This window comes from Vigna angularis, chromosome 8 (genome assembly GCF_016808095.1).
Source record: "Vigna angularis cultivar LongXiaoDou No.4 chromosome 8, ASM1680809v1, whole genome shotgun sequence".
Lineage (NCBI taxonomy): Eukaryota > Viridiplantae > Streptophyta > Magnoliopsida > Fabales > Fabaceae > Vigna > Vigna angularis.
Genome location: NC_068977.1, coordinates 5,740,553 through 5,768,375, shown reverse-complemented (window position 1 = coordinate 5,768,375; position 27,823 = coordinate 5,740,553). Strand labels below are relative to the sequence as shown.

Genomic DNA, 27,823 nt, shown 5'->3' with positions numbered 1-27,823 from the left:
ATCAAACCCTTGTCCAACCATTTTACACTGTATCCTAAGAAGTGATTTTCAAGCATTTTACACTTGTTCCCATCCCTACATATATATAGTTTGCTTATTTAGCTTGCATTCTTCGTTCATAAATAGTAAAAATTAAGAACCAAATTATACTTAATTTAAAATATCGAGGGATTAATTTTCAGTTTAAGATATTTTTTTTATAAATTAACTAAAGTCTATAATAAGATTACACGTACTTTGACCATGATTTTAATCACTTTTAGAGATGAGAGAATAGAGTTTTTTAGTCTACTTATTTAGTGAGATAATAAAACAAGAGCTTATTTAAGAGTGAGTTGAGACTCACGTATGGATAATAAGTCAAATTGACGCCGTAACATGGAAACCTTAAAAGCATAAAAAAGAAATTGAACAAATTGAATGTTAAAAGTAGTGGTGACTCCAGAAGATTTTTAATTTCCACTTATTTGCTTCGATTGTTTGTGTTTCTTTAAAGCGTAATTAATAAAATATTGAATGGGATTATTTTAAAACAAAATTAAATTTGAATATCTATTACGAATTTTATGGTTTTAGTTCTTTAAAAATCAACCTGATAGTTAAACAACTTCAAGTGAACATTCAAACTATCATTTATGTTTTATTTTTTACTTTTCTACCATTTGGAGAGTCTTGTTTCCTTTATTTTCTTATAGAGAGACATGATTTATTTGTATTTTTCTTTTTCAATATTTTATACAAAGACAAAATCCCTAATGAAAATTAAAATTGATCAGATGATGATAACATGGAAGCTTTCAAAGATCTAAAAAATGAAATGAATTTTAACAAATAAATAATTCATTTATAACTTATAAAGGGCGCATTCTCTCACTCAATTGAAATATTTCTAATAACATATTTTAAACCAAATTCTCTTTATTAAATATAATAAGTCACATTTAAGTTTGAAATAGAACAAAAAATAAGATGGTAAGAAAAAGAAATCAAACCTTCATAATATAATTATTATCAAAGGGTTTGAGGATTTATAATATATTTAATTATAATTCAAAATTGTTGTACAGAAACAAAGTTTAATAACATAACTCACTTAAAACAAAAACAAAGTTAATTGCTTAATTTGTTGAAGATTTTTCTTATAAATTATCATATACAAAACATGATTGGGTATTTTGAGATCAACCTTTGTAATTTTGTGGGTACTTAAGTCGTACCAAACTAGTGCACCGTCGTGTGTTTGAAAGAGTATATAACCCATATTCCTTGCTCCAATAGGTCTTGTAATGCAAGGTGAGGATCCAAGAGTGAAGAGTTTAGTCCATGTTTCTTTCTTACCAAGTTCAGTCAAAATTGATATATAAAATGTAGTGTTATATCCATAAGTCGACATCAAAGCAATTGACCCATTTAAGAGAAACAAGTACCACCGCATATAACCTCTATTAAAAATATCACATATGTCTAAAGGTATGTCTAAAGGTGTGGGAGTTGTATAATATGTCTCATTCCTCATGTCAAATGACACCAAGCATGGATCCCAGGAGCGATCACCATCAATTCGACATAACCAATGACACATTCCGTCAAAGTAAAATTTACCATCAATTATTCCATACTCTACTCTAGGAGTAATATTAATTTTAAGTTTTCTCCAAGAGTTACTTCTTACGCTATAAATCTCAAATAAGTGTGTGTAATCCCATTTAGTGTAACCATATTCCGGTATAGCTTCTTCAGGTTGCACACTTCTAATCACCTTATAATCATCTTGAATGCCATCATAACCAAAACCCAAACATCTCACTCTAACACAGGCATCAAGTGGTACATACTCAACTGGACTATGAGGAATGACCTTTAATTCACCAGTAGTTGGATTCCATAAATATACAGAGTGGTTCTGATAGATGAAAAAGCAAAGAATTCCATTAACACTAGAAGAACCCAAAAAATTCAATTCAGGAAAACAACCCTTTAGTGGATTTGGCCAGTTTAATTTGTCGACGTTTTGAAACCTCTCACCAGAAAGTAAAAAGAAGGAGGGCTTATGATTAGTTTCTGTGTCAATTTCTTTGAGACATAGAATGATAGATGTATCATCATAGAAGGAATTATGATTAGATATGAAATTAATATGAAAGAGATCTACGAAAAGTGAATTTTCAAACAAGAGGGCCCATGATTTACATAGGCTTCCAAATCTCTTCAGAGATTTCAAAGGAAGTTTGACAAGAATCAAGAATGTCAGATCATCAGGTAAGTGATTATGACACTTTTGGGCCACAGACGTGTTCTCCATCTCTTGTTTATGCCAAAAGTTAATGACTTGCCAATGATCTTTGGTGTTCTCACTCCAAAGGTAAATGGGATGGGTAATGAGTTGGCAATGTTTGTTAACAAGATTCTTGATGGTGGCCTCTTCCAAGTACTCCAACTAATAAAGAAAAAAAATTTAAGTGAACAAAGGAAATAACATGAAAAATAGGGATAAGTTAATTTGTGTACCTGATCATCCTTTAGGAAAAGAGTGATTTTGGTTCCCCTTGGGACATGTTGGGCATTAATATCCTTGGTAACAATAAATGAGCCATCGGGTTGAGATTCCCAAATATATTGTCTGAGGTCATTATACTTAGAGGTGATATTAACCTTTTCAGCAACCAAAAAAGTAGAGTAGAAGCCAACATCCAAATTATGGATCAAATCTAAAATAGAACATGCACTTAATCAACACAAAAAACTACAATTAAACAACATGTAATGCGAATGAAAATAGATCAAATCTAACGTAGAGTGGAAGCCAACACACACAAAATTACAATTAATCAACATGAAATGCGAACGAAAATGGAACATTGTCACCAACATACCATCCTTGGTCATGCCAATACCATTATCGATGACCAAAAGTGTTTTGTTTTCCTTTTGAGGGACCAATCTAATAAACAATTCATCATGTAAATTGTTCATGCCCGTGAGCCTCTCAAATAGACTTTTATCCAAAGCCTATAAAGGCATACATTGATTAATAACAATTTCAAAAAAGAAATGTACAAATATAAAATCAAATTTTAAGAAACAACATACATTACAAGCATTGTTGATAAGTTCGCAAAGGAAGATTTCTTTGTTGGAATAGAAAGTTCTTTTCATAAGGTTGAATATCTCGCTCATGTCTCCCTCCGAAACTAATGTCTGAACATTCTCCATTGTAATTGTTTTGTAATGATCAAAAATTAATTTGAAACAAAATTACTAATAACCTTCTTTTATATTCATTAACACATTCGCTAAGTATAACCACTTAATACGGTATCATCTTTAAAATTTACTTCTAATTAATTAATTTTAAAATAATTATTTAATTTTAAACTTTATTGAATTAATTTTTAAAGTTATTATTTAATCCTAATTATCTTCCATTTTAGTATTGTTTAATTTTTGTTGAATTATTTAAACATGAAATATTTTCTTTTACAATAAATTACTAATTAAGTCATTATCTTTTTAGAGCATAAAATAGAAGAATTTTAATTTCATTATTATAAATAATATTATTAAAAATATATTTTAAGTTATTAATAAAAATAAAACAAAAATTTATTGTGCGTTTCATGTTATATAATTATACTAATTAAAATATTTTGAAATTCTATTAATTAAATTTATTTGAATGTATTAGTATATTTTAATAATATTTTATTCAATATAATTCTTCACTTAAGACAATGATTTTTTTTTTTAAATAAAATCAAAGATATTAAAAATATTGTTCACATTTAAAAACTTTACTCACACTTTCTCTTATTCTTTTTCTTTGTTAAATAAATTAGTAGTGTACCATAGTTTTAGAAGGACAACTATTGTCTCCGCCAATAAATTGCTAAACCTCTTAGTGACTTCATTTGAATACTCTTCTAAGAAATTATGGTCTGCTTCATATGAAACATGTCGACTAAGAGTATTATTCATCATTTCTTCAATATACATAAATTGATCCATCTTAGAGGTATATACAAAAGTGCTTGAACTAAAGGACTGTCACAATCACATCAACGTAGAGAATTTCTTCACCACGAAATATTCAAATCTTATAATTTGGGATAATTCCTTTTAGTATAAGTGAACTTTAACTGTTAGAAGAAAAGAAAGGATGAAAATTGTGTATCTTATTCTATCATAAGGAAAGAGTACAATTGATATATATAGTCGTTTAAAATAATATAAAAATGGAATATAAATATAAATACAGAATATAAATATATGAACATAAATGCACATATATGAAAGGAAAATAAATTAAATCCAATATCCCCTCAAGCTGCAACATATATATCCTTAATGATAAGCTTGCACAACAAAGATTGAAATTGTGTCGGAGGTAAAGCTTTAGTATGAGTGTCCACACAAGTTGGGCTAAAGTAGAAATGGGCAGGAGCTTAATTACACTAGCTTGAACTTTATCCCTTATGAGATGACAATCAATTTCAATATGCTTTGTCCTTTCATGCATGGTTGGATTATGTGCAATTTGTATAGCAGATTGATTGTCACAAATAAGAGGAACTAGTTGTGGTAGAGGTTGTTTCAAATCATGGAGCAAATACATAAGCCATTGAATTTCACATGTTGTGGAAGCTAAGGCTCTATATTCTGCTTCGGTTGATGATCTAGATATAGTACCTTTCTTCTTGGATTTCCCGCTGATTAAGGATGCACCATAGAACACATTAAAACCAGTCATAGACCTTCTAGTGTCAGGGCAAGCAGCCCAATCAGAATCACTAAAAGCCTTGAGAGCATGTTTTGTGTTGGAGGGAAAGAATAACCCTTGTCTTGGATTGTTCTTGATATATCTCAGGATCCTTATTACTGTTGCATAGTGTTCTTCCAAAGGATTGGAAAAAAATTGACTGAGAGTACTAACAACAAAAGAAAAAACTCGTCTCGTGTTGGTTACATATAATAACCTGCCATGAAGTCTTTTATAGGCATGCACATCTGAATAGGGTTTCCCTTCTGTCTTGAAAAATTTTGTACCTGGTTGTATGGGAGTAGAAACAAGTTGACATTCCAACAATCCTGCATCTTCTAGTAACTCTAGAGCATACTTCCTTTGTGACAAATTAAGGCCCTATTGAGATCTTGCAATTTCTAAGCCCAAAAAATACTTGAGTTGGCCTAGGTCTTTAATCTTGAACTTTGCATTCAATAGATCCTTCACAGTTTGGATTTCCTAGATGTCATCACCTGCCAAGACTATATCATCTACATAAACAAGTAAGATGGTGATATTAGCAGAATCACTTTTGACAAAAAGTGAATAATCTGATTTTAATTGTATGTAGCCTAAAGAAAGTAAAGTAGTTGTCAACTTGAAATTCCATTGTCTAGAGACCTGCTTGAGTCCATATAAAGACTTCAACAACTTGCAAACTTGCCCTGGTTTTTCTGTTTTGTAGCCAAGAGGAAGAGACATGTATACTTCTTCATCTAGATCCCCATGTAAAAAAGCATTATTTACATCTAGTTAATGTAAATACCAATGTTTAGAAGCTGCTAAAGCCAGAACCAATCTTACTGTTGTGAGTTTGACAACAGATGAAAAAGTCTCAAAGTAATTGTTGTGTGTAGCCTTTGGCTACTAACCTTGCCTTGTATCGTTCATCAGCATGCCTCTTTATTTTGTATACCCATTTATATCTGAAAGGTTGTTTTCCATAAGGTAGATCAGTCAAAACCCAAGTTTTGGTATTTAAATATGTGCATTGCATCATATAATTCTATATCTTAGCTTCTTTGTGAGTTTGCATCATTTTAGCAAATTAGACTCAATTTTTTTACATTTGACATTTGCATCATTGCATTGAGTCTAGGTTTATATTCTCATTTTACATTTCACTTAGTTCGGTCGTTGCATATAAAGCTTAACAAGGGTAATATAAGTTATAGCTTAACAAGCACCATCTTCTTAGTTTCGATACCCAGGATTTCCTAATACAACTTATAAGAGAAATTTTGGAATTGCTATCTAAATTTTATAAGGTTTAACAAATTAAACATTTTGTATTAATATTGTTGATACGGATAACTATGTATAGTTGAACTCATATTATTAGAATTGCTGCAGCGGAATTGTTAGCGTGGAATAACAAACCAAGAGGGTTTTTAATACGAACGTGTGCCTTTTAATTTCTACTCAATTAAACTTACCAAGCAAATAATAAAGACAAATAAAGAGAGTAAGGTTGAGAGAAATTTGCAAAGATGATTTTATCCTGGTTCGGATCTTACCAATCCTACGTCCAGTCGCTTATCTCAAACAAGATAAACCTTTTTCACTAACACAAAACAATTACAAATTACAATCACAAAGAAACACAATTTGTAAAAGTTTATAAACCACCTCTCTTGATACCACAAGAGATGAACCTACACCTCCTTTGAGTCTTCACAAAGGATGAACACCTCCTACGAATACTTCACGAAGGATGATTCTCTTCAGAACACCTCCTTAGACACACCAAGGATGAACCGGCTATTTCCTTTGTCACCGTAGCAGCACTTCACCAGCTCCACAGACAAGAGTTTCACAAGCCGAATACACTACAAAAAAGTAGGGTATTACCGAAGGCCATAAGCCCTCGGAAAATGCCAAAGGCCGTCGATAATGAGTGTTTACCGAAGGCTTATCGACGGCCAAAAATCCTTCGGTAAATCTCTTGTCGCTAACAATTACCGAGGGCTTTTGCCCTTCGGTAATTACCGAGGGCCAAAAGCCTTCGGTAATTACCGAAGGCCAAAAGCCCTCGGTAATTACCGAAGGGCAAAAGCCTTCGGTAATTACCGAAGGGCAGAAGCCCTCGGTAATTACCGAAGGGCAGAAGCCCTCGGTAATGGCCATTCGAGGGTATTTACCGAAGGGCAAAAGCCTTCAGTAATGACCTGCTTTGGGCATTTACCGAAGGGCAAAAGCCTTCGGTAAAATGTAGAGCAGGTTTAAGAGAAATCTGATTCCTGTGCAACCCACACCTGTATATCAAATTCCAATTACAAACAGACCTGCATATCAGTTTTCAAGCACATACAAACATGCATAATGTGCATCTCAAAGATGCAATCAATTATCAATATCCATTGAACATCAATTAATCGATAGAACATCCATTAATGTATAGATTATGTAATTATAGTTCAAATATAAAACAATGTAACAAAAGGATGTTCTAACATCCAAAGTCTGAAAATAGATCGAAGTAACACTGAAATGATATCAACTCAAAATGTTCTAATATCCAAATGTTTGTCTAACAAGTAATAAGAAAATGAAACCTAATAATGTACATAACTATCATCAGAATGATTTTCATCATCCTGCTCCTCTATTGATGGCTGGACTGGTGTGGGTTGGACTGATGAGGGTTGGACTGAAGTGGGCTGCTGAGTGGCAGCAGGTGATGAGGACGGTCGTGATTGGGTGGGAGGGATATTTTGTAAGTCCTGTGAGGTTTGAGGCAAGACAGTCATGACCAGGGCCTTAAAATTTGTAAACTCTGCTCTGAGATCAGTGAGCTCCTGGTCACGTTGATGGAGTTCCTGCCTGAGTTGAACAACCTCTTCAGCAGCAGTACTGGTGGAAGAAGAAGGCTGGTGCTTCAGAGTACCTCCTCTGGATGCTGTATAGTTTGCTGCAAGCTGTCCCGCACCATACACTCGTCCCTTTTTCTTCCCACCAACGGTGTCGATCCAGCACTGCGTCCTACGGATGTCATCATCTGCATTACTGGCATCATCCGGTGTAGGAGCTGACTCATGTTCAGATCTAACCTGTGAAAGTCTCGTAGAAAAGTCTTCCTGTTGAAACATTAAAAGCAATGTCAGGGAACGATAGTATAACATAAATGAACAATTAGTAATAGTGTTATTTGCTTACATGAGTCTTCCGAGATCTTTCATCAACAAATTGATTAGTTCCCTTCCGAACATGAGTCTGTGCAAAGACCTCATCAACATGCACCGCCCGTCCTAGAGCCTGTGCCTGTAACATAATTAAGAATTACAAGCGTACATATGAAATACAATATACATAACTTATTTATGAAAGAAAAAGTTATGTAATGACATTATACCATACGAATGGCATGCTCATGAATGGTGATCGACCCACCAGTATGCAGGGTGCCACCCCTTTCAGACGCTCTGTTCCGCTGGGCTTTGGCACACTTATTGCGGAACTCTACTGTATTCCAATGGGCCAGTAAAGAGTTCCAAATGTGCTCACCCAGCCAGTTAGGGCGCTGTCCTGCATTCCGGGCATCCCTAAACATCTCTGAGAGCCGATGAGATGCTTTCATGTGGAAATTTCTGTGTATCTGAGTTTTATGTTCAGGTTTCCACTGCACCTTCATCTGTAACATTAAAGAGAACAAACATTGATTACAGAACATACTAAAATAAGACGGACAATTAGTTTAGTGGATTGGTCACCTGAAAACGCTCCCAGAATGGCTTTCTGTCGTCGTGAGGTATTGCTCCCCAAGTAGGCCATGGAGTTAAAAACTGCTGCTTAATTGAACGTGTGATGGCCTGGGAAGCAACCCTAGATGGAATAAACCTGCATAACCAAAGTCATTTCAATTACAATATGGTTTAAACATCAATCAATATCAACAGATTATAAACTTACCCTTTACCATAGGGCTCAATCCATGGTCGATCACCGAGGGGCGGGTCAAGATATTCAGCATCACCACTTGAATCTGGATCAGCAAGTGGTGTGCCAGTGTCAGAAGGAGGTACAGAAGATGAGGAAGGTATAGAAGTAGGGTCAGGGAGAGGAGTGGGGGTAATAACAATAGGGGGAGGAGTGGGGGTGGCAATAAGAGGAGGAGGAAGAGGGTCTGCTGCAGGGGTTGTAGAAGGGTGTGCTGCAGGAGGAGAAGGGTCTACTGCAGTGGTAGTAGAAGGGTGTACTGCACGAGGAGGAGGAGTAGGGTCTACTGCTGGTGTAGGAGTCTGTATACTAGGGGTAGGAGGAGGCCCCACAGATGATGAACTACCGGGAGCATAACTAAAGAGTTCCCCTGTTGAAGAGGGGGTGAGAAAAGGAATCAGGAACTTCTTATTTGATGTTACATACACCTCACTGAGCATTACTCCCTGCTGAAATATACTCGGTCTTATGAAAGTTATTCTTCTATAATGTGCAATAATAATTGATTCTAGATTTCATTTTACCAAATCTAATTCTGGTAACAATCTAAGGCATGCCTTGTTTTGATATGATGGATGACCTCAATGATGAAGGTGGTTTCTCTCATGCTCCGGAATATCTAACATATGGTGTTCACATGAAACAAATAAGGTGGTGTGGCATCCTTCAGGTGATTTTTATAATTTTTTCCACCTCATTTTCTATTAGAGTATATTTTAGCTGATTAGTCTGATACAAAAGTATGGTTCTGGTTAATTGCAAATGTTATATGCTTTTGAACATTTAGTTGTTCAAATTTCAGCCTAGTGGGGGCTTCCATACTTGCTGTTTACTTGGCTTTACTTTATGGAATGTATGTTCCAGACTGGCAATTCACTGTCCATAATCCAGACAGCATATACAATGGAACAACTTTAACTGTAAGCTTCCCGTTGGTTGTCTCTGATACTCTCTGTACACTCATGAAGGGGGAATACAAATTAAACACTATTCATACTCTCTCTGTATACAGTCTCTCTTTTATCCTTCTACATCAATACTTTTATCCTTCTACATCAAGTAGTAAGATTAAGGGTAAATCAATCCTAAGTTCAGTAATGTGCTTAATTCACTCCTTCTATTGTATCAATTATTTGTATTCAAAGAATTACATTATTGAGGTACTATTATTATTAAACAGAGAAATAGCCATGACATGAATGAGATGTGCAGCAAAAAGAGAAGGAGCAAAATTGCATTTATTTGTTTCACTTTCCATCATACAAAAAACTAACACTTCTAAATATCATACAAACATTACCCAGTAGCAAATTTCAGCAATCACTAAACAAGTAACTGAAAACCATACTGACAAAGACGAAATGAATGCATGAAATTAAATTTGTGATGACTTGAGGAAGTAAGTACCTGGTTAAGGCTCCAACACCTGTTTGAAATAAGTGCAGAATGATTGTGAAAACTTAGGCAAACTGAACAACTCACTATGCTCCACCACCAGCTGCAAGAGCAAATCACCTACAAGTATTATTGTTGTTGATAGCCATCACTTTCCAGACCAAATCAATGCACTAGAACAAGTACCAAGAGAGTGAGGTGTTGGGTTAACTTCAACAACACTTTTAAACCATTCAATCAATATCAAACTTCATTTCTAATAAACACTTTTAAGTAATTAAAAACCACATAAGCTCTACAACCATACAATTCAAATAAGTAATGAGAATTAAAAATGAGAATCAATTAACAGTTAGCCAAACAATATGTTGAAACATATTTTTTTGGTGCAGGGAGAGGAACTGAAGCTCTTCTTCCTCTGCTCCAACTCTCCACTTCACTAAGGATTGTCACATTCTTTCTTTCACAATGAAGAAAGCATCAATTAATCTCTGGCAAAGCAATGAAACCAGACATGTTGTTATCACTTCTCTTCCTCTGGTTGCATAGATTTTTACTTATATGTCTACTTTGACTAAATCCAAATAAGAAAACAAAGTCCTGTAGACTAGTTGCCTTTCAATATATATATATATATCCCTCCATAACTTTTGAACCAACGAAAACACTATTGGTTGCTTAAGTAATAGAAAAAAACCTCTTCCTAACATGACATACAATTCTTACTACCCTTGTGCATGTTATGATCTTTACTTGAGTGCATACAATCTGTATAAACATTTTTTTGGACTAATCTTAATTGCTCAACTTCCTGCATTTGGTCATCTTTTATGAAATAACTTTTATGAATATTGTACTAATTTAATCCATAATGGGATCTCTAACATTCTTCGTATATATGAATATTCTAATTAGGCAAGGGCTATCAATCTGATGCACTGTATATGGCCTAAATTTTCAGTGACGAACAATGCACCATCACACTTCAACCTAATATCTCTTCCTTCCACAAATACACTACATTCTGTTCTTAAACCTTCATAATTCATGTAAATCATTCATATAATTTGGTTGATCAACTTATATTATACTATATATATATATATATATATATATATATATATATCGATATAGACGTTACAATGTGCAAAATGACTCAAAAGAATGAAATAGATTACAGAGGGAAATATCTATAAATTCTCAATCTTTTCGGTACTCAGTTAATGTTCTATTTGACCTTTTCTTTCTGTCCCTATGCCATTGCAATTACTTGTATCCTTTTAAGTGCATATTTTGATCTGACTTTTCACCTCATACACGCATTTTTAGTATGTAATTCCAAGCTAAAAGAGAAAACTGATTACTCTGACAATATAATTTTAGATCAAGTTACCCTTTTGTTGGGTCATGATTGGTGCTAATCAAGTCATCCTAAATAGTAGCAATTGCAGCATTTCAAGTAAACTATAGGAACCTACTGTTACCTTAACCTGTTATTATGCATGTATTCTCCTTTTGAAAGTTGTATCTTTTATAATAATAATAAGCATCTACATATGGCTTAACAAGGTGTTTTCAATATTCTTTTGAGACACAATAATATCGGTACATTGTTGTTAAAAACAAATGCAGTGTGGACAAATAAGCAAAGACTTTAGCCGTATCCCTCACGGGTGTTTACCTTCCAATTCCATGTCTTTTTCCCTAGCACCACTAAAATTGCAATAATTTTCCAATGATATTTATTGTTAAACAAAATCTCCAATGCGAATATCAGGCAATACACACATATTCAGGTTAACTCACACATGCATCACAAACAGGGCAGCCACCAAAAAGGTACATAATTTCAAGCAATAATTTGAACTAATAACTCACCTCTACGGTAGCCACAACCCTCCGATACCCTCTGTCGCGCAACCCTTCTCACGCAACGAAAGGTACTTCGTCACACAACCCCTGGATTAGCCTCCCTTGGCAACTACAAGCTCTGTCCACGCCGCGACAACACCTCTTGACGCCGCCAAACCACCGTCGTAAAGAAATAGCAGCTCGACAGGTTGACAATCAATGGCAATGATGGTTTCGGATGGTGAACGACAGAGGGAGGTAGAGCTTAGGGCACGGTATAGTGGAAAGCGGGGACGGGAGTTAGGACAGGCTTTTCGGAAAGTATTCGGAAAAATGGAAGAGGGAAATCCCAAATTCAGATTTCATTAAGTAAATGCATATACCGACGGCCAAAAGCCTTCGGTAAATCGTCTGTGTAATACCGAGGGCCAAAAGCCTTCGGTAATGACCAACTTTAATGACCGCCGGAAAATCCTTCGGTATTATGAATTTTACCGAGGGGCAAGCGGCCTTCGGTAAATTTCCTTCGGTAATCAATGATTTTGTAGTAGTGATAAGAGCACACAAGTCTCAATGATTTATGAGTACTAGAGCACAAGGGAAGAGTTGTTTTTGAGATCAAGAGTGAGCTAGTTTATAGGCTCAGCCAAATACTCTTCCATTCTTCGAAAACGGGCCATCTAACGCATTTAATCGATTAACATAAATATTAATCGATTAATAATGAGTACAACGGCTAGTTTTTCAAATATGAAACCCCCAACGACTAGTTTTTTAAATCTGAAACCCCCAACGGCTAGTTTTAATCGATTATTCTCAGGAATAATCGATTAACTAATCGATTATTAATAGCCTTAATCAATTATTACAGAGGTAATTGGGTTTTCAGTGCCAGCCTCGTTTTAATCGATTAACACTGGGTTTAATCGATTAAAACAGCTTGTGGATGATTCTTAACAGTAAATAAATCAAATATAAATTACAAGAATCAACCCTAATACTTATTTGAGCACTATTACATCAACTTTGATTATTATAAAAGCTTTATAAAATACAAAGATCTTCAATTTGTCTTTATGGATCTTGACTTGTGCAAATCTGTTCATCATCAAAACTTCATCTTTGATTTTTGCTAACATTCTCCCCCTTTTTGATGATGATCAAAAACTCCTTTGATTTAAAGCTTTTAGTAATAATCTGGATAAAACACAACTTATGGAAGAAAAAGTGCATTAGTGAATAAACACAAATAAGCAAATAAGCTCTAAACATTTTCTCCCCCTTTTTTATCATAATTAAAAAGTTGTGTTTGATGTTCTCCCCCTAAGATAATAATCCCCCTTAATAAAAGCATGTATGCATATGAGCTAAAAGTATTTCAAATTTAAAGATTCATTCATACACAATAGGATATTTAAAGTAAATAATTTTAGGATAAAGAACTTGTAAAACATTGTTTAAACATACATTGAACTATATAAGATAGGAATTTTAAAGCATACAAAAATATGGCTAGTTTTTCAAAAATGCAAAACTGAAACGCATTTAAAAATTCAATCCTAAGATATTTCTAAAAATTCTTAGATCTCTTCTAATGTTTACCCCTTTAGATATGCCTCCAACTTCGTAATGATAATCCTCTAGGTTGTTTCCACATTTGTTTAGATCTTCATCTTGAGGATTGTCATCATTCTTCGCTTCATTTGTTGTCTTCTACAAATCTTCATCATTGCCTGCATCTAATTCAACTGACTCAAGAGGTTTTGCCTCAAGGTCTACAATATCATCAAAGAGAACATGCACACATTCTTCTATTTCAAATGTTTTCTGATTGAAAACTATATATGCTTTGTATATTAGAAGATATCCAAAAAAAAAATAGTTTCATCGGCCTTGGAATAAAATTTTCTTAAATTTTGTTTTAAAGAAATTCTAAATATTAAACAATAGGTACCCAACTACTTGTATGGGTCCTTTGGGTTAGATTTAGAAAAAAGAAATCATTTTACAACCCAAACGTATCTACCACTTGGAACACCATAATGCTTAATTTTACATTTATTTGAAGTATGACCCTTTTTCATACAATAAAAGCATGATACAAAGTTTGTGTTCCTATAAGTTGTTCCTTTTTCTACCCATGTTTTACGGGTTATATTATTATGTTTATTTTTAATTTTAGGAACATACTTATTTTTAACAACCTTATTTTCGTTATTTTTACTACATTCTCCTAAGGTTGTGTGTTCTAGTAGTTTCTTAAAATTTTCACAAGAAGCACATTCATCACTACTAGTAAATTTACCCTTTTCAAAAAATAAAACTTTATTTTTCAAATTTTCTTCAAAAATATTTTCAAAATTTAATTTTAAATTTTTATTTTCTTCAAGAATATTTTCAAAGTCTGATTTCAAATTTTTATTTTCTTCAGAAATATTTTCAAAATCTAATTTTAAATTTTTGAAATCCTTTTTCAATTTCTTATGAGCTTTATCTAATTTTTCATATTCTACTATTAAAGGAGCATAAGTTTCATGCAATTCATTTTCACTAATTTGACTATAATTATCAGAATTGCTAGATGTACTTACTTGGCTTCCAGCGTCGTCGTTCACCACTAAACAGATGTTTGCTTCTTCATCAGATTCGCTCAAATCGGAAATTGTTTCGTTGTCATCGTCCCATGCGATATAGGCTTTCTTTTTCTTGAAGTTTTTCTTTTCCTTTAATTCTTCACTTTTCTTTTGATTTGGGCAGTCTGCTTTTAAGTGCCCCTTTTCTCCGCAACCATAACATTTATACTGTGAGAAAGATCCTTGATTTTCTTTCTTTTCGAATTTTAATCTTCCTTTGTCTTTTGATTTCATGAACCTGTTGAGCCTTTTTATCATGAGTCTTAAATTTTCTTCATCTTCTGAATCTTCATCTTCCATTTTGCTCTTGCTCCTTTTTACCTCAGATTTCAAGGCTAGACTCTTTTTCTTGGTTTTTGCTTTTTCTTCTTCTTCATCTAGTCTTCCGAGGTCAAGTTCATGTTCCCTCAACTTTCCAAAAAGTGCCGCCATAGTCATGGTGTTGAGATTTTGTGACTCCGAGATTGCAGTCACCTTTGGTTGCCACGACCTGTCTAAAGACTTCAAGATTTTAATGTTAAGTTCATCGGTATCAAATGACTTACCCAGTCCAATGAGATGATTGACAATGTTGGTGAAGCGTTTTTGAACGTCTGAAATTGTTTCTCCTTGCTTCATCTGGAACATTTCATACTCTTGAATTAGGGAGTTCTTCCTTGCCCTCTTTACGTCATCTGTTCCTTCATGTGTCACTCTGAGTACGTCCCACATTTCTTGAGCAGTTTTGCAGACAGAAACCCTGTAGAACTCATCAACAGTCAATGCTGATGCAATGATATTCCGAGCTTTTACGTCATTCTGAAATCTTTTCTTTTCTTCAATGGTCCATTGACCACGGGGCTTTGGTTCATGTATATTGTTAGTAGGAACAGAAGAACCAGACGCAATAACATCCCAAATTTCACAATCAATAGATTCAATAAATATTTGCATCCTTACCTTCCAGAATGCATAGTTCTCACCTGTGAATAGTGGGGGTCTATTGATTGATGCACCCTCTGCAAAGGTTTGATGTGATCCTGCCATTTGAATGACTATCAAAGCAAGCTCTGATGCCAATTGTTAGAATTGCTGCAGCGGAATTGTTAGCGTGGAATAACAAACCAAGAGGGTTTTTAATACGAACGTGTGCCTTTTAATTTCTACTCAATTAAACTTACCAAGCAAATAATAAAGACAAATAAAGAGAGTAAGGTTGAGAGAAATTTGCACAGATGATTTTATCCTGGTTCGGATCTTACCAATCCTACGTCCAGTCGCTTATCCCAAACAAGATAAACCTTTTTCACTAACACAAAACAATTACAAATTACAATCACAAAGAAACACAATTTGTAAAAGTTTAGAAACCACCTCTCTTGATACCACAAGAGATGAACCTACACCTCCTTTGAGTCTTCACAAAGGATGAACACCTCCTCCGAATACTTCACGAAGGATGATTCTCTTCCGAACACCTCCTTAGACACACCAAGGATGAACCGGCTATTTCCTTTGTCACCGTAGCAGCACTTCACCAGCTCCACAGACAAGAGTTTCACAAGCCGAATAAGAGCACACAAGTCTCAATGATTTATTAGTACTAGAGCACAAGGGAAGAGTTGTTTTTGAGATCAAGAGTGAGCTATTTTATAGGCTCAGCCAAATACTCTTCCATTCTTCGAAAATGGGCCATCTAACGCATTTAATCGATTAACATAAATATTAATCGATTAATAATGAGTATAACGGCTAGTTTTTCAAATCTGAAACCCCCAACGGCTAGTTTTTTAAATCTGAAACCCCCAACGGCTAGTTTTAATCGATTATTCTCAGGAATAATTGATTAACTAATCGATTATTAATAGCCTTAATCGATTATTACAGGGGTAATTGGGTTTTCAGTGCCAGCCTCGTTTTAATCGATTAACACTGGGTTTAATCGATTAAAATAGCTTGTGGATGATTCTTAACAGTAAATAAATCAAATATAAATTACAAGAATCAACCCTAATACTTATTTGAGCACTATTACATCAACTTTGATTATTATAAAAGCTTTATCAAATACAGAGATCTTCAATTTGTCTTTATGGATCTTGACTTGTGCAAATTTGTTCATCATCAAAACTTCATCTTTGATTTTTGCTAACACATATCTCACATATCAGTTTTTTATGATGACAAAAAAAATATTTTATAGTTTTTTGCACAACAAAATGGAAAAACAGTTGGCTGATCTTTACTCTGTTTGTGCGTGAAATGATTGAAATATGAATTTATTGATTGAGAATGAATCATTGGTTGAAATATATTGCACATCTGACAAAAATAATCAATTAGTGTTAAACTGAATTTGGTCACGTAAAATCAGAACAAAACCAGATTTCTCCACTAATGAAGTATAGAGATAACCTAGGTCAAATCCATAGACTCAGCCAAAATTAACTTTTAAAAGTGTAAATTCTTGTTAAGAAAACAAGTGCTGGAGATTACTTCTGAAATGGAGATTACTTCTGATAAGAAGTTTCTGTGTTGTATTTTCATGTAACAAGTTGATCAATAATTCAATACATTCATAAGATTCATAAGCTTCATAATCAAATGTACTCCATGACATGACAAATAATTCTTGTTGTATTTTCATGCGAACATTTTATTATAACTAATAGTATATCCATCTACCAACCATCTTGATATTTTTGAACGAAAATAAAGTTAAAAAAGAGTAATTAAACTTATAAATTGATTGAGTAATGTATATAAAATTTTTGTAAAAGGCAATAAGCTTCAACAAATTTTAGTGCTACACAACCGAGATCTCGCCTTTCTATTTGAGATGATAAAGAGAATGTAGATAATACGACATTTGATATGGGGACAACACTTTAATAGTTAACAACTACAACATGGAAATTCTTAGTCAAATACAGCATAAAAGAAATAATAGATTAACAAAAACAAAACAATTAGGTGATTGAGTGATCCAGATTAGTACCTTTAAAATGCATTAAGTGATTGGCTGATCCATATTAGTCCCTTTAAAATGCATTAGTTGAGCTGGATTGGGTTTATAACTATCATTGAAATCATGATTTAAAATTATACACAATCACAAAAACAAGAAAAAAAAACCCCTAAAAGTATTATTCCTATGCCAAAATACATATAAAACTGAAAAGTAATTATAAAGCCTGAACTGATTCTTTTTCTACTAAAAGTTTTTCTCTACTGGTTGATATAGACTTAAATACTTATTTCGACCTCATGTTAAAAGGTGAATTTCTGTTTAGTATGGGTTTTAAAAATACAGACATTGGATCCCTATGTTATGAAAAGTGTATGAATAAAGTCATGTCTGTTAAGTTGACAGTAATGACGTTAAGTCCATGATGGTCGTATTTTTTTTCTTCTCTCTTCTGCTGTCCAACTTTTTCTGTCTCTTGTTCAGCTTTTTCTTTGATGATTTGTTGAACTTGTTCTTTCTTTATAGACTGATTCATATACTTTTGATAACATAGAGATCTAATGTGTTCATTTTAAAAATCGAATAATGAAAAAAAATTTATCTTACGAGAACGAAGTAAATATTTAAACTTTTTATTATAAGTATTGATTCTTTACTCGCTCCATGTATTAAAATAAAAGTTATGTGATGCATATCATATCATATCATATTATATTATATTTAAAGTGACTCACTAATCACAACGTGCTTATCTAATTAAGAGTGCTAGTCACTATCACAACAGTTGTATTATTGGAGTAGTTTCAATTGTAGGTACAGATATTTATTGAAAACATTTCATAAAGACATCTATCTATGTAAGAAATGACTTTTGAAACAAATACGAAGTCAACAATTAAAGGGTAAAATATGGAAGCAGTGGAAGCTTTGTGTGTATTCTATTTTATATTTATACTTTATAATGCTTTATTGGTTATTTATGTCTTCTAACTAAAATTTACGTAAATATTTATTGGTTATCTATCTCTAATAGAATAAAAAATTCATATTTTTATTTTTACGTATTTTTTTTCATTGGGAGTCTCGTCATATCACGTCTAAATACTCTTTTTAATTACAAAAATATTATTGATTATCTTTTTTACATTAAATATTTAAACATTAGACGTCTAAACAATGATGTTAAAGGTTTTTTCTTGTGTGATTTCTTTTCCTTTTACAATGTCTTTATTTTTACTTAATTTGTTAAAGTGAGACTATTTTTTCTGAACGTTTAATATGGTTTTTATTTTCATAGATTTTATTTAATTTTATTTTTTATTATTTAAATTGTTAACGAAAAAAAATAATATATCACATATTAATTTATAGTTTTTAAAATTTGTAAATATTTTAATTAAAAAATTAAAAAACTGCAAACTGTAACATATATTGTTTATTTTTCATTAAAGATTTAAACAATCATAAAACATCACCAAATTAAAAAGAATTATTAAAATAAAATTATATTAAACATATGAAAAAATATATTAAATAAAATAAATAAAAGTAAAGACTAAAATAATATTTAAACCTTGTATACATAGTCAAACATGCTAGCAGTGAGCAATTAAAGGCTTAGTTGTAGTACAAGTCACAATACATTTATTGTTTTTGGTCCCAACTCTTTAAAATAATTGTTTTGTCAAAATCATAAGAAACGTGTATAATATGTATCAACAATGTTCACCTACTCATCAGCAAACATAAATAAACAAATGAAAATATTATGCGAGAATTTATTGTCTAATTAAACAATAGAGCTAAAATAGAGAAAAATGTCCCTGCATTAGAGGGTTGCAGAAAATACAGACACTCATGATAAATGCCACATATAAATATTAAAACAATATATATATATATATATATATATATATATATATATATATTTAATATGACCCCTTTTTCTAAACATTGTAATAAATTAATTTAATAAATTTACTAGCAGATAGGGCTCAATGAATAATAGATAAATGAATTGGTCAAAGAATCATATATTTACTTGGAAGTCAAGAACAACATGTCGTCATTTTATTATTTAATTAATAATTCATTAACGTTGGATATGACTATTGTAATTGAACCTATAATATATATATATATATATATATATATATATATATATATATATATATGTATATGTATATGTGTGTATGTATGTATATGTATGTAATAGGAAGCAGTTGAATAGAACCTTCTCAACTTCGAAAACGACATGTAAATGAGCCAAACTAATCTTGTGGAATCCAAGATCCTCACCTAATTAAAGAGAAAATATGTAAAATTGAAAACTTTTCACCGAACCCAATTTCATTATAATTATAACAACACAACTACTTTTTATAATATTTAAAAATATATATTAAAATAATAATAATAATAATAATAAATATAAATAAAATATTATTATAAAATAACCCAATACAAAATGCCGGTGTGAAACCAAAGTTAAACTTTTTTAAAAATATTTTAATATTATCTCTCTTGAATCTTTAAAATACATGAATTGTAATATAATTTAAAATACCAAAATTAAAATTAGTGTAAATGATGATATTTTGAACAGTAATGAGTTGAATTGGAAGAACCCTAATCACAGTAAACAATAGCATGATTGGTTGCACGGATAATGGAAGGCAGAAATCTTATCTTATCATGTATAAAGGAACCCCTTTCATATCCACACATCAGAGAGAGAGAGAAATAATGGAGAAGAAAAATATAGCAACAAGAAGAGCACATTGCTTGGTGTTAGCATACCCTGCATATGGCCATATCAACCCTATGCTGCAGTTGTCGAAGGTGTTGCTTCGTGAAGGAGTGAGAGTAACGTTTGTGACAACTATTTTCTACGCGAATATTGTGCAGAAAGTGCCTCCTCCCATTACACTCGAAACCATTTCTGATGGGTTTGATGAAGTTGGCTATACAGGTGCTGCCAGCCACAAAGAATACACAGAGAAATTTTGTGAAGTTGGGTCACTCACCTTTGCTGAGCTTCTTGAGAAACATGGAAGATCAGAAGATGATCGTGTTGATTGTGTTATCTATGATTCATTCTTCCCTTGGGCATTGGATGTTGCTAAGAGATTTGAGATAGTTAGTGCTGCTTATCTCACTCAAAACATGACTGTGAACAGTATATACTATCATGCTCAAATGGGAAAGTTGCAGGTTCCACTCAAACAAGATGAAATTTCCCTTCCCACCTTGCCTAAACTTCAACCTCAGGACTTGCCTACATTTTTCCTTACTTACGAAAAGCAACCATTTCTGCTTCCTTTTCTTCTGGACCAGTTCTCCAACATCAACAAAGCTGATTGGATCCTCTGCAACACATTATACGACATGGATAAAGAGGTATGAATGTTAAGGTACTATTATTTTCACGTCGGAAAGAAAAAGACATGACAGTATTAAATGCTTATAATATAAACGAAAATAATATTCTGAAACAGATTTTTAAATAATATTTTGATATCACACGTATTCTTTTTTTAATTGATATTCATTAATGTATTAACGTATTTTAAATTCAATGAAATGATAACTAAGTGTTATTTTGTTTAATTGATTCATTATTTAATCGTTACTATATTAACATATTTTAAATTCAATGAAAAGATAACAAGTATATTATATTAAAATATTGTAAGGAAATTTGTATTAAGATATAATTGTACTAATAAAAATTTCTTGTTAAAGGATAGCTATCCTTTTTCACATTGTTTTACCCTTAATCTCTCTCTTGTTTTACAAATACAAGATATCTCTAAAACTGGATGCACCACTTGATCGGAGACAGTTTGGTCACTAAAAATGTTAACTTTTGTATTAATAAAGAAAGAGAAAAATTAAAAAATAAAATAATGAAAATTAAATATATACAAAAATTTGTTGGATGTTAAAATAATAATATCTAAAATATGAAGTATTGTGAGTTTAAAATTAATTCGACCCTCTAAAACTTTATAAAATTGATTTGGTGATAAATAATTTGGTTACACTATATTGTAATGCAGTTTTATTTTTAGTCAATTTTGTACCTCTATCATTCTCATTACACGAAGAACATACTCACTACCTTAATATGATATAAAAGATACAAGAGTTTATCATAACCGAAATATGAATTTATCCTATCCACCATAAATCGGGTTCTTCTTGATTCTAGTCCTCAATGTCATTAGTATTAAGATATGTGTTGGAGATTGTTAAAAACAAGATAAAATTATAAGTATTAATTGTTAGACCAATTTTATAAGATTAATATACCTTGGTTTTTACTTGGTTCCCGAGGTTATTTCCATTTTAACTTTTACTGCTTCTACTAGAAAACTATAAATCTTTGTTTCTGTACATGGATAAAAGGTTGTTTTAGGCGTGGGAAGAATTCATGACCCTTAAATGATTACAAGAATTCATGACCCTTAAACTTAAATGGTGGCAGCTATTAAAATTTTAACCTTTCTTTTTGTAAAATTTGGCATGAATATTGTTTTAACCAGATCTTTTATTTAGATTGTAGATGGATTCAAGGAGATTTGGCCTAAATTTAGGTGTATTGGACCAAATATACCATCTTTCTTCTTAGACGAACAATATGAAGATGATCAAGATTATGGGGTGACAGAATTGAAGAGGGATGAATGCATAGAATGGTTAGATGATAAGCCAAAAGACTCTGTTGTTTATGTATCATTTGGGAGTATTGCAAGCTTTGAGAAGGAGCAAATGGAAGAAATAGCTTGTTGTTTGAAAGAGTGTTCACATTACTTTCTGTGGGTGGTTAGAAAGTCAGAAGAGGCCAATCTCCCAAAAGGTTTTGAGAAGAAAACGGAAAAGGGTTTTGTAGTGACATGGTGCTCCCAGCTAAAAGTCCTGGCTCATGAGGCTATAGGATGTTTTGTGACACATTGTGGTTGGAATTCGACGTTAGAAACTTTGTGCTTAGGAGTGCCAACAATTGCAATACCATTTTGGTCAGATCAAAGCACGAATGCAAAACTTATGGAAGATGTTTGGAAGATGGGAATTAGGGCTCCCTTTGATGAAAAAAAGGTTGTGCGAAGAGAAGCTCTGAAGCATTGCATAAGAGAAATAATGGAGAATGAGAAAGGAAATGAGTTGAAAAACAATGCCAATCAATGGAGGACTTTAGCTGTGAAGGCTGTTAAAAGTGGTGGAAGTTCTCATAAAAGTATTCTAGAATTCGTAAATAGCTTCTTTCATTAGTAGTACATGCATGAAAACGATCACTACTATGACAACTATGCATTTTTTAAGTTTTTTTTTTTACTAGCATATTCTAAGGTTAATGGTGATGTTGTAGGTATGTTTAATTCATTTAAGAAGATAAATATTTTTTAATAAAATAATACTTTAATTTTGACATCTAGAATAAACTTATTTTCAAAAAATGAAAATAAATAAATAAATAACAGTTGCAGTGGAAAAGAGAGAAGAAAGTAGAAAAACATCGTCGTTTTACTAGTATGAGGTTGTTTGCTAACTGTTAAACTGATATTCAAATAAAATAATAATATACTTTTGTTATAAGCGACAAAAAATATATATAACAAGGCACATGGAATAACAGAGTTATTGTCCCCCAATGCTCCCTCCATAACTAGTTTCATTTTTCATAAATTTTTGCATAAGAAAGATGATAACACATGCCCTTTTTTAATTTTATTTTCTAAAATATTATTAATTTATTGATTTAACTTATTTTTTAATATTAAATAATGTTGTTTTTTTAAATTTTATGTTTTTAAATGTTATTGAAATTGATAGTTGGTACGCATAATAAAGTCATTTCATTTCATTTTATTTTATTGTTCTCTACCATGGATGCTGCTTAGAATTAATAAATCATTCATGATGTTTATTCTAAATTCAATCAAACACTCCATATAGCACTGCATGTGCATCAAACCCTTGTCCAACCATTTTACACTGTATCCTAAGAAGTGATTTTCAAGCATTTTACACTTGTTCCCATCCCTACATATATATAGTTTGCTTATTTAGCTTGCATTCTTCGTTCATAAATAGTAAAAATTAAGAACCAAATTATACTTAATTTAAAATATCGAGGGATTAATTTTCAGTTTAAGATATTTTTTTTATAAATTAACTAAAGTCTATAATAAGATTACACGTACTTTGACCATGATTTTAATCACTTTTAGAGATGAGAGAATAGAGTTTTTTAGTCTACTTATTTAGTGAGATAATAAAACAAGAGCTTATTTAAGAGTGAGTTGAGACTCACGTATGGATAATAAGTCAAATTGACGCCGTAACATGGAAACCTTAAAAGCATAAAAAAGAAATTGAACAAATTGAATGTTAAAAGTAGTGGTGACTCCAGAAGATTTTTAATTTCCACTTATTTGCTTCGATTGTTTGTGTTTCTTTAAAGCGTAATTAATAAAATATTGAATGGGATTATTTTAAAACAAAATTAAATTTGAATATCTATTACGAATTTTATGGTTTTAGTTCTTTAAAAATCAACCTGATAGTTAAACAACTTCAAGTGAACATTCAAACTATCATTTATGTTTTATTTTTTACTTTTCTACCATTTGGAGAGTCTTGTTTCCTTTATTTTCTTATAGAGAGACATGATTTATTTGTATTTTTCTTTTTCAATATTTTATACAAAGACAAAATCCCTAATGAAAATTAAAATTGATCAGATGATGATAACATGGAAGCTTTCAAAGATCTAAAAAATGAAATGAATTTTAACAAATAAATAATTCATTTATAACTTATAAAGGGCGCATTCTCTCACTCAATTGAAATATTTCTAATAACATATTTTAAACCAAATTCTCTTTATTAAATATAATAAGTCACATTTAAGTTTGAAATAGAACAAAAAATAAGATGGTAAGAAAAAGAAATCAAACCTTCATAATATAATTATTATCAAAGGGTTTGAGGATTTATAATATATTTAATTATAATTCAAAATTGTTGTACAGAAACAAAGTTTAATAACATAACTCACTTAAAACAAAAACAAAGTTAATTGCTTAATTTGTTGAAGATTTTTCTTATAAATTATCATATACAAAACATGATTGGGTATTTTGAGATCAACCTTTGTAATTTTGTGGGTACTTAAGTCGTACCAAACTAGTGCACCGTCGTGTGTTTGAAAGAGTATATAACCCATATTCCTTGCTCCAATAGGTCTTGTAATGCAAGGTGAGGATCCAAGAGTGAAGAGTTTAGTCCATGTTTCTTTCTTACCAAGTTCAGTCAAAATTGATATATAAAATGTAGTGTTATATCCATAAGTCGACATCAAAGCAATTGACCCATTTAAGAGAAACAAGTACCACCGCATATAACCTCTATTAAAAATATCACATATGTCTAAAGGTATGTCTAAAGGTGTGGGAGTTGTATAATATGTCTCATTCCTCATGTCAAATGACACCAAGCATGGATCCCAGGAGCGATCACCATCAATTCGACATAACCAATGACACATTCCGTCAAAGTAAAATTTACCATCAATTATTCCATACTCTACTCTAGGAGTAATATTAATTTTAAGTTTTCTCCAAGAGTTACTTCTTACGCTATAAATCTCAAATAAGTGTGTGTAATCCCATTTAGTGTAACCATATTCCGGTATAGCTTCTTCAGGTTGCACACTTCTAATCACCTTATAATCATCTTGAATGCCATCATAACCAAAACCCAAACATCTCACTCTAACACAGGCATCAAGTGGTACATACTCAACTGGACTATGAGGAATGACCTTTAATTCACCAGTAGTTGGATTCCATAAATATACAGAGTGGTTCTGATAGATGAAAAAGCAAAGAATTCCATTAACACTAGAAGAACCCAAAAAATTCAATTCAGGAAAACAACCCTTTAGTGGATTTGGCCAGTTTAATTTGTCGACGTTTTGAAACCTCTCACCAGAAAGTAAAAAGAAGGAGGGCTTATGATTAGTTTCTGTGTCAATTTCTTTGAGACATAGAATGATAGATGTATCATCATAGAAGGAATTATGATTAGATATGAAATTAATATGAAAGAGATCTACGAAAAGTGAATTTTCAAACAAGAGGGCCCATGATTTACATAGGCTTCCAAATCTCTTCAGAGATTTCAAAGGAAGTTTGACAAGAATCAAGAATGTCAGATCATCAGGTAAGTGATTATGACACTTTTGGGCCACAGACGTGTTCTCCATCTCTTGTTTATGCCAAAAGTTAATGACTTGCCAATGATCTTTGGTGTTCTCACTCCAAAGGTAAATGGGATGGGTAATGAGTTGGCAATGTTTGTTAACAAGATTCTTGATGGTGGCCTCTTCCAAGTACTCCAACTAATAAAGAAAAAAAATTTAAGTGAACAAAGGAAATAACATGAAAAATAGGGATAAGTTAATTTGTGTACCTGATCATCCTTTAGGAAAAGAGTGATTTTGGTTCCCCTTGGGACATGTTGGGCATTAATATCCTTGGTAACAATAAATGAGCCATCGGGTTGAGATTCCCAAATATATTGTCTGAGGTCATTATACTTAGAGGTGATATTAACCTTTTCAGCAACCAAAAAAGTAGAGTAGAAGCCAACATCCAAATTATGGATCAAATCTAAAATAGAACATGCACTTAATCAACACAAAAAACTACAATTAAACAACATGTAATGCGAATGAAAATAGATCAAATCTAACGTAGAGTGGAAGCCAACACACACAAAATTACAATTAATCAACATGAAATGCGAACGAAAATGGAACATTGTCACCAACATACCATCCTTGGTCATGCCAATACCATTATCGATGACCAAAAGTGTTTTGTTTTCCTTTTGAGGGACCAATCTAATAAACAATTCATCATGTAAATTGTTCATGCCCGTGAGCCTCTCAAATAGACTTTTATCCAAAGCCTATAAAGGCATACATTGATTAATAACAATTTCAAAAAAGAAATGTACAAATATAAAATCAAATTTTAAGAAACAACATACATTACAAGCATTGTTGATAAGTTCGCAAAGGAAGATTTCTTTGTTGGAATAGAAAGTTCTTTTCATAAGGTTGAATATCTCGCTCATGTCTCCCTCCGAAACTAATGTCTGAACATTCTCCATTGTAATTGTTTTGTAATGATCAAAAATTAATTTGAAACAAAATTACTAATAACCTTCTTTTATATTCATTAACACATTCGCTAAGTATAACCACTTAATACGGTATCATCTTTAAAATTTACTTCTAATTAATTAATTTTAAAATAATTATTTAATTTTAAACTTTATTGAATTAATTTTTAAAGTTATTATTTAATCCTAATTATCTTCCATTTTAGTATTGTTTAATTTTTGTTGAATTATTTAAACATGAAATATTTTCTTTTACAATAAATTACTAATTAAGTCATTATCTTTTTAGAGCATAAAATAGAAGAATTTTAATTTCATTATTATAAATAATATTATTAAAAATATATTTTAAGTTATTAATAAAAATAAAACAAAAATTTATTGTGCGTTTCATGTTATATAATTATACTAATTAAAATATTTTGAAATTCTATTAATTAAATTTATTTGAATGTATTAGTATATTTTAATAATATTTTATTCAATATAATTCTTCACTTAAGACAATGATTTTTTTTTTTAAATAAAATCAAAGATATTAAAAATATTGTTCACATTTAAAAACTTTACTCACACTTTCTCTTATTCTTTTTCTTTGTTAAATAAATTAGTAGTGTACCATAGTTTTAGAAGGACAACTATTGTCTCCGCCAATAAATTGCTAAACCTCTTAGTGACTTCATTTGAATACTCTTCTAAGAAATTATGGTCTGCTTCATATGAAACATGTCGACTAAGAGTATTATTCATCATTTCTTCAATATACATAAATTGATCCATCTTAGAGGTATATACAAAAGTGCTTGAACTAAAGGACTGTCACAATCACATCAACGTAGAGAATTTCTTCACCACGAAATATTCAAATCTTATAATTTGGGATAATTCCTTTTAGTATAAGTGAACTTTAACTGTTAGAAGAAAAGAAAGGATGAAAATTGTGTATCTTATTCTATCATAAGGAAAGAGTACAATTGATATATATAGTCGTTTAAAATAATATAAAAATGGAATATAAATATAAATACAGAATATAAATATATGAACATAAATGCACATATATGAAAGGAAAATAAATTAAATCCA

General features: G+C 31.6%; 2 protein-coding genes across 2 annotated transcripts; one reads left to right on the top strand and one right to left on the bottom strand.

The window, feature by feature from the left end:
- Nucleotides 1-6,917: 6,917 nt before the first annotated feature.
- On the bottom strand, nucleotides 6,918-9,156 carry LOC128193687 (uncharacterized). Its single transcript, XM_052867757.1, has 7 exons — nucleotides 8,953-9,156; nucleotides 8,697-8,762; nucleotides 8,491-8,589; nucleotides 8,133-8,411; nucleotides 7,937-8,041; nucleotides 7,556-7,857; nucleotides 6,918-7,035 (listed from the first exon to the last, which is right to left on the bottom strand). Exons 1-7 carry the CDS (start codon nucleotides 9,154-9,156, stop codon nucleotides 6,918-6,920), a joined length of 1,173 nt encoding a protein of 390 aa, XP_052723717.1.
- Nucleotides 9,157-20,229: 11,073 nt separating this feature from the next.
- On the top strand, nucleotides 20,230-22,973 carry LOC128193657 (mogroside IE synthase-like). Its single transcript, XM_052867686.1, has 2 exons — nucleotides 20,230-20,941; nucleotides 22,103-22,973. Exons 1-2 carry the CDS (start codon nucleotides 20,237-20,239, stop codon nucleotides 22,814-22,816), a joined length of 1,419 nt encoding a protein of 472 aa, XP_052723646.1. The 5' UTR covers nucleotides 20,230-20,236; the 3' UTR covers nucleotides 22,817-22,973.
- The last annotated feature ends 4,850 nt before the right edge of the window (nucleotides 22,974-27,823 follow it).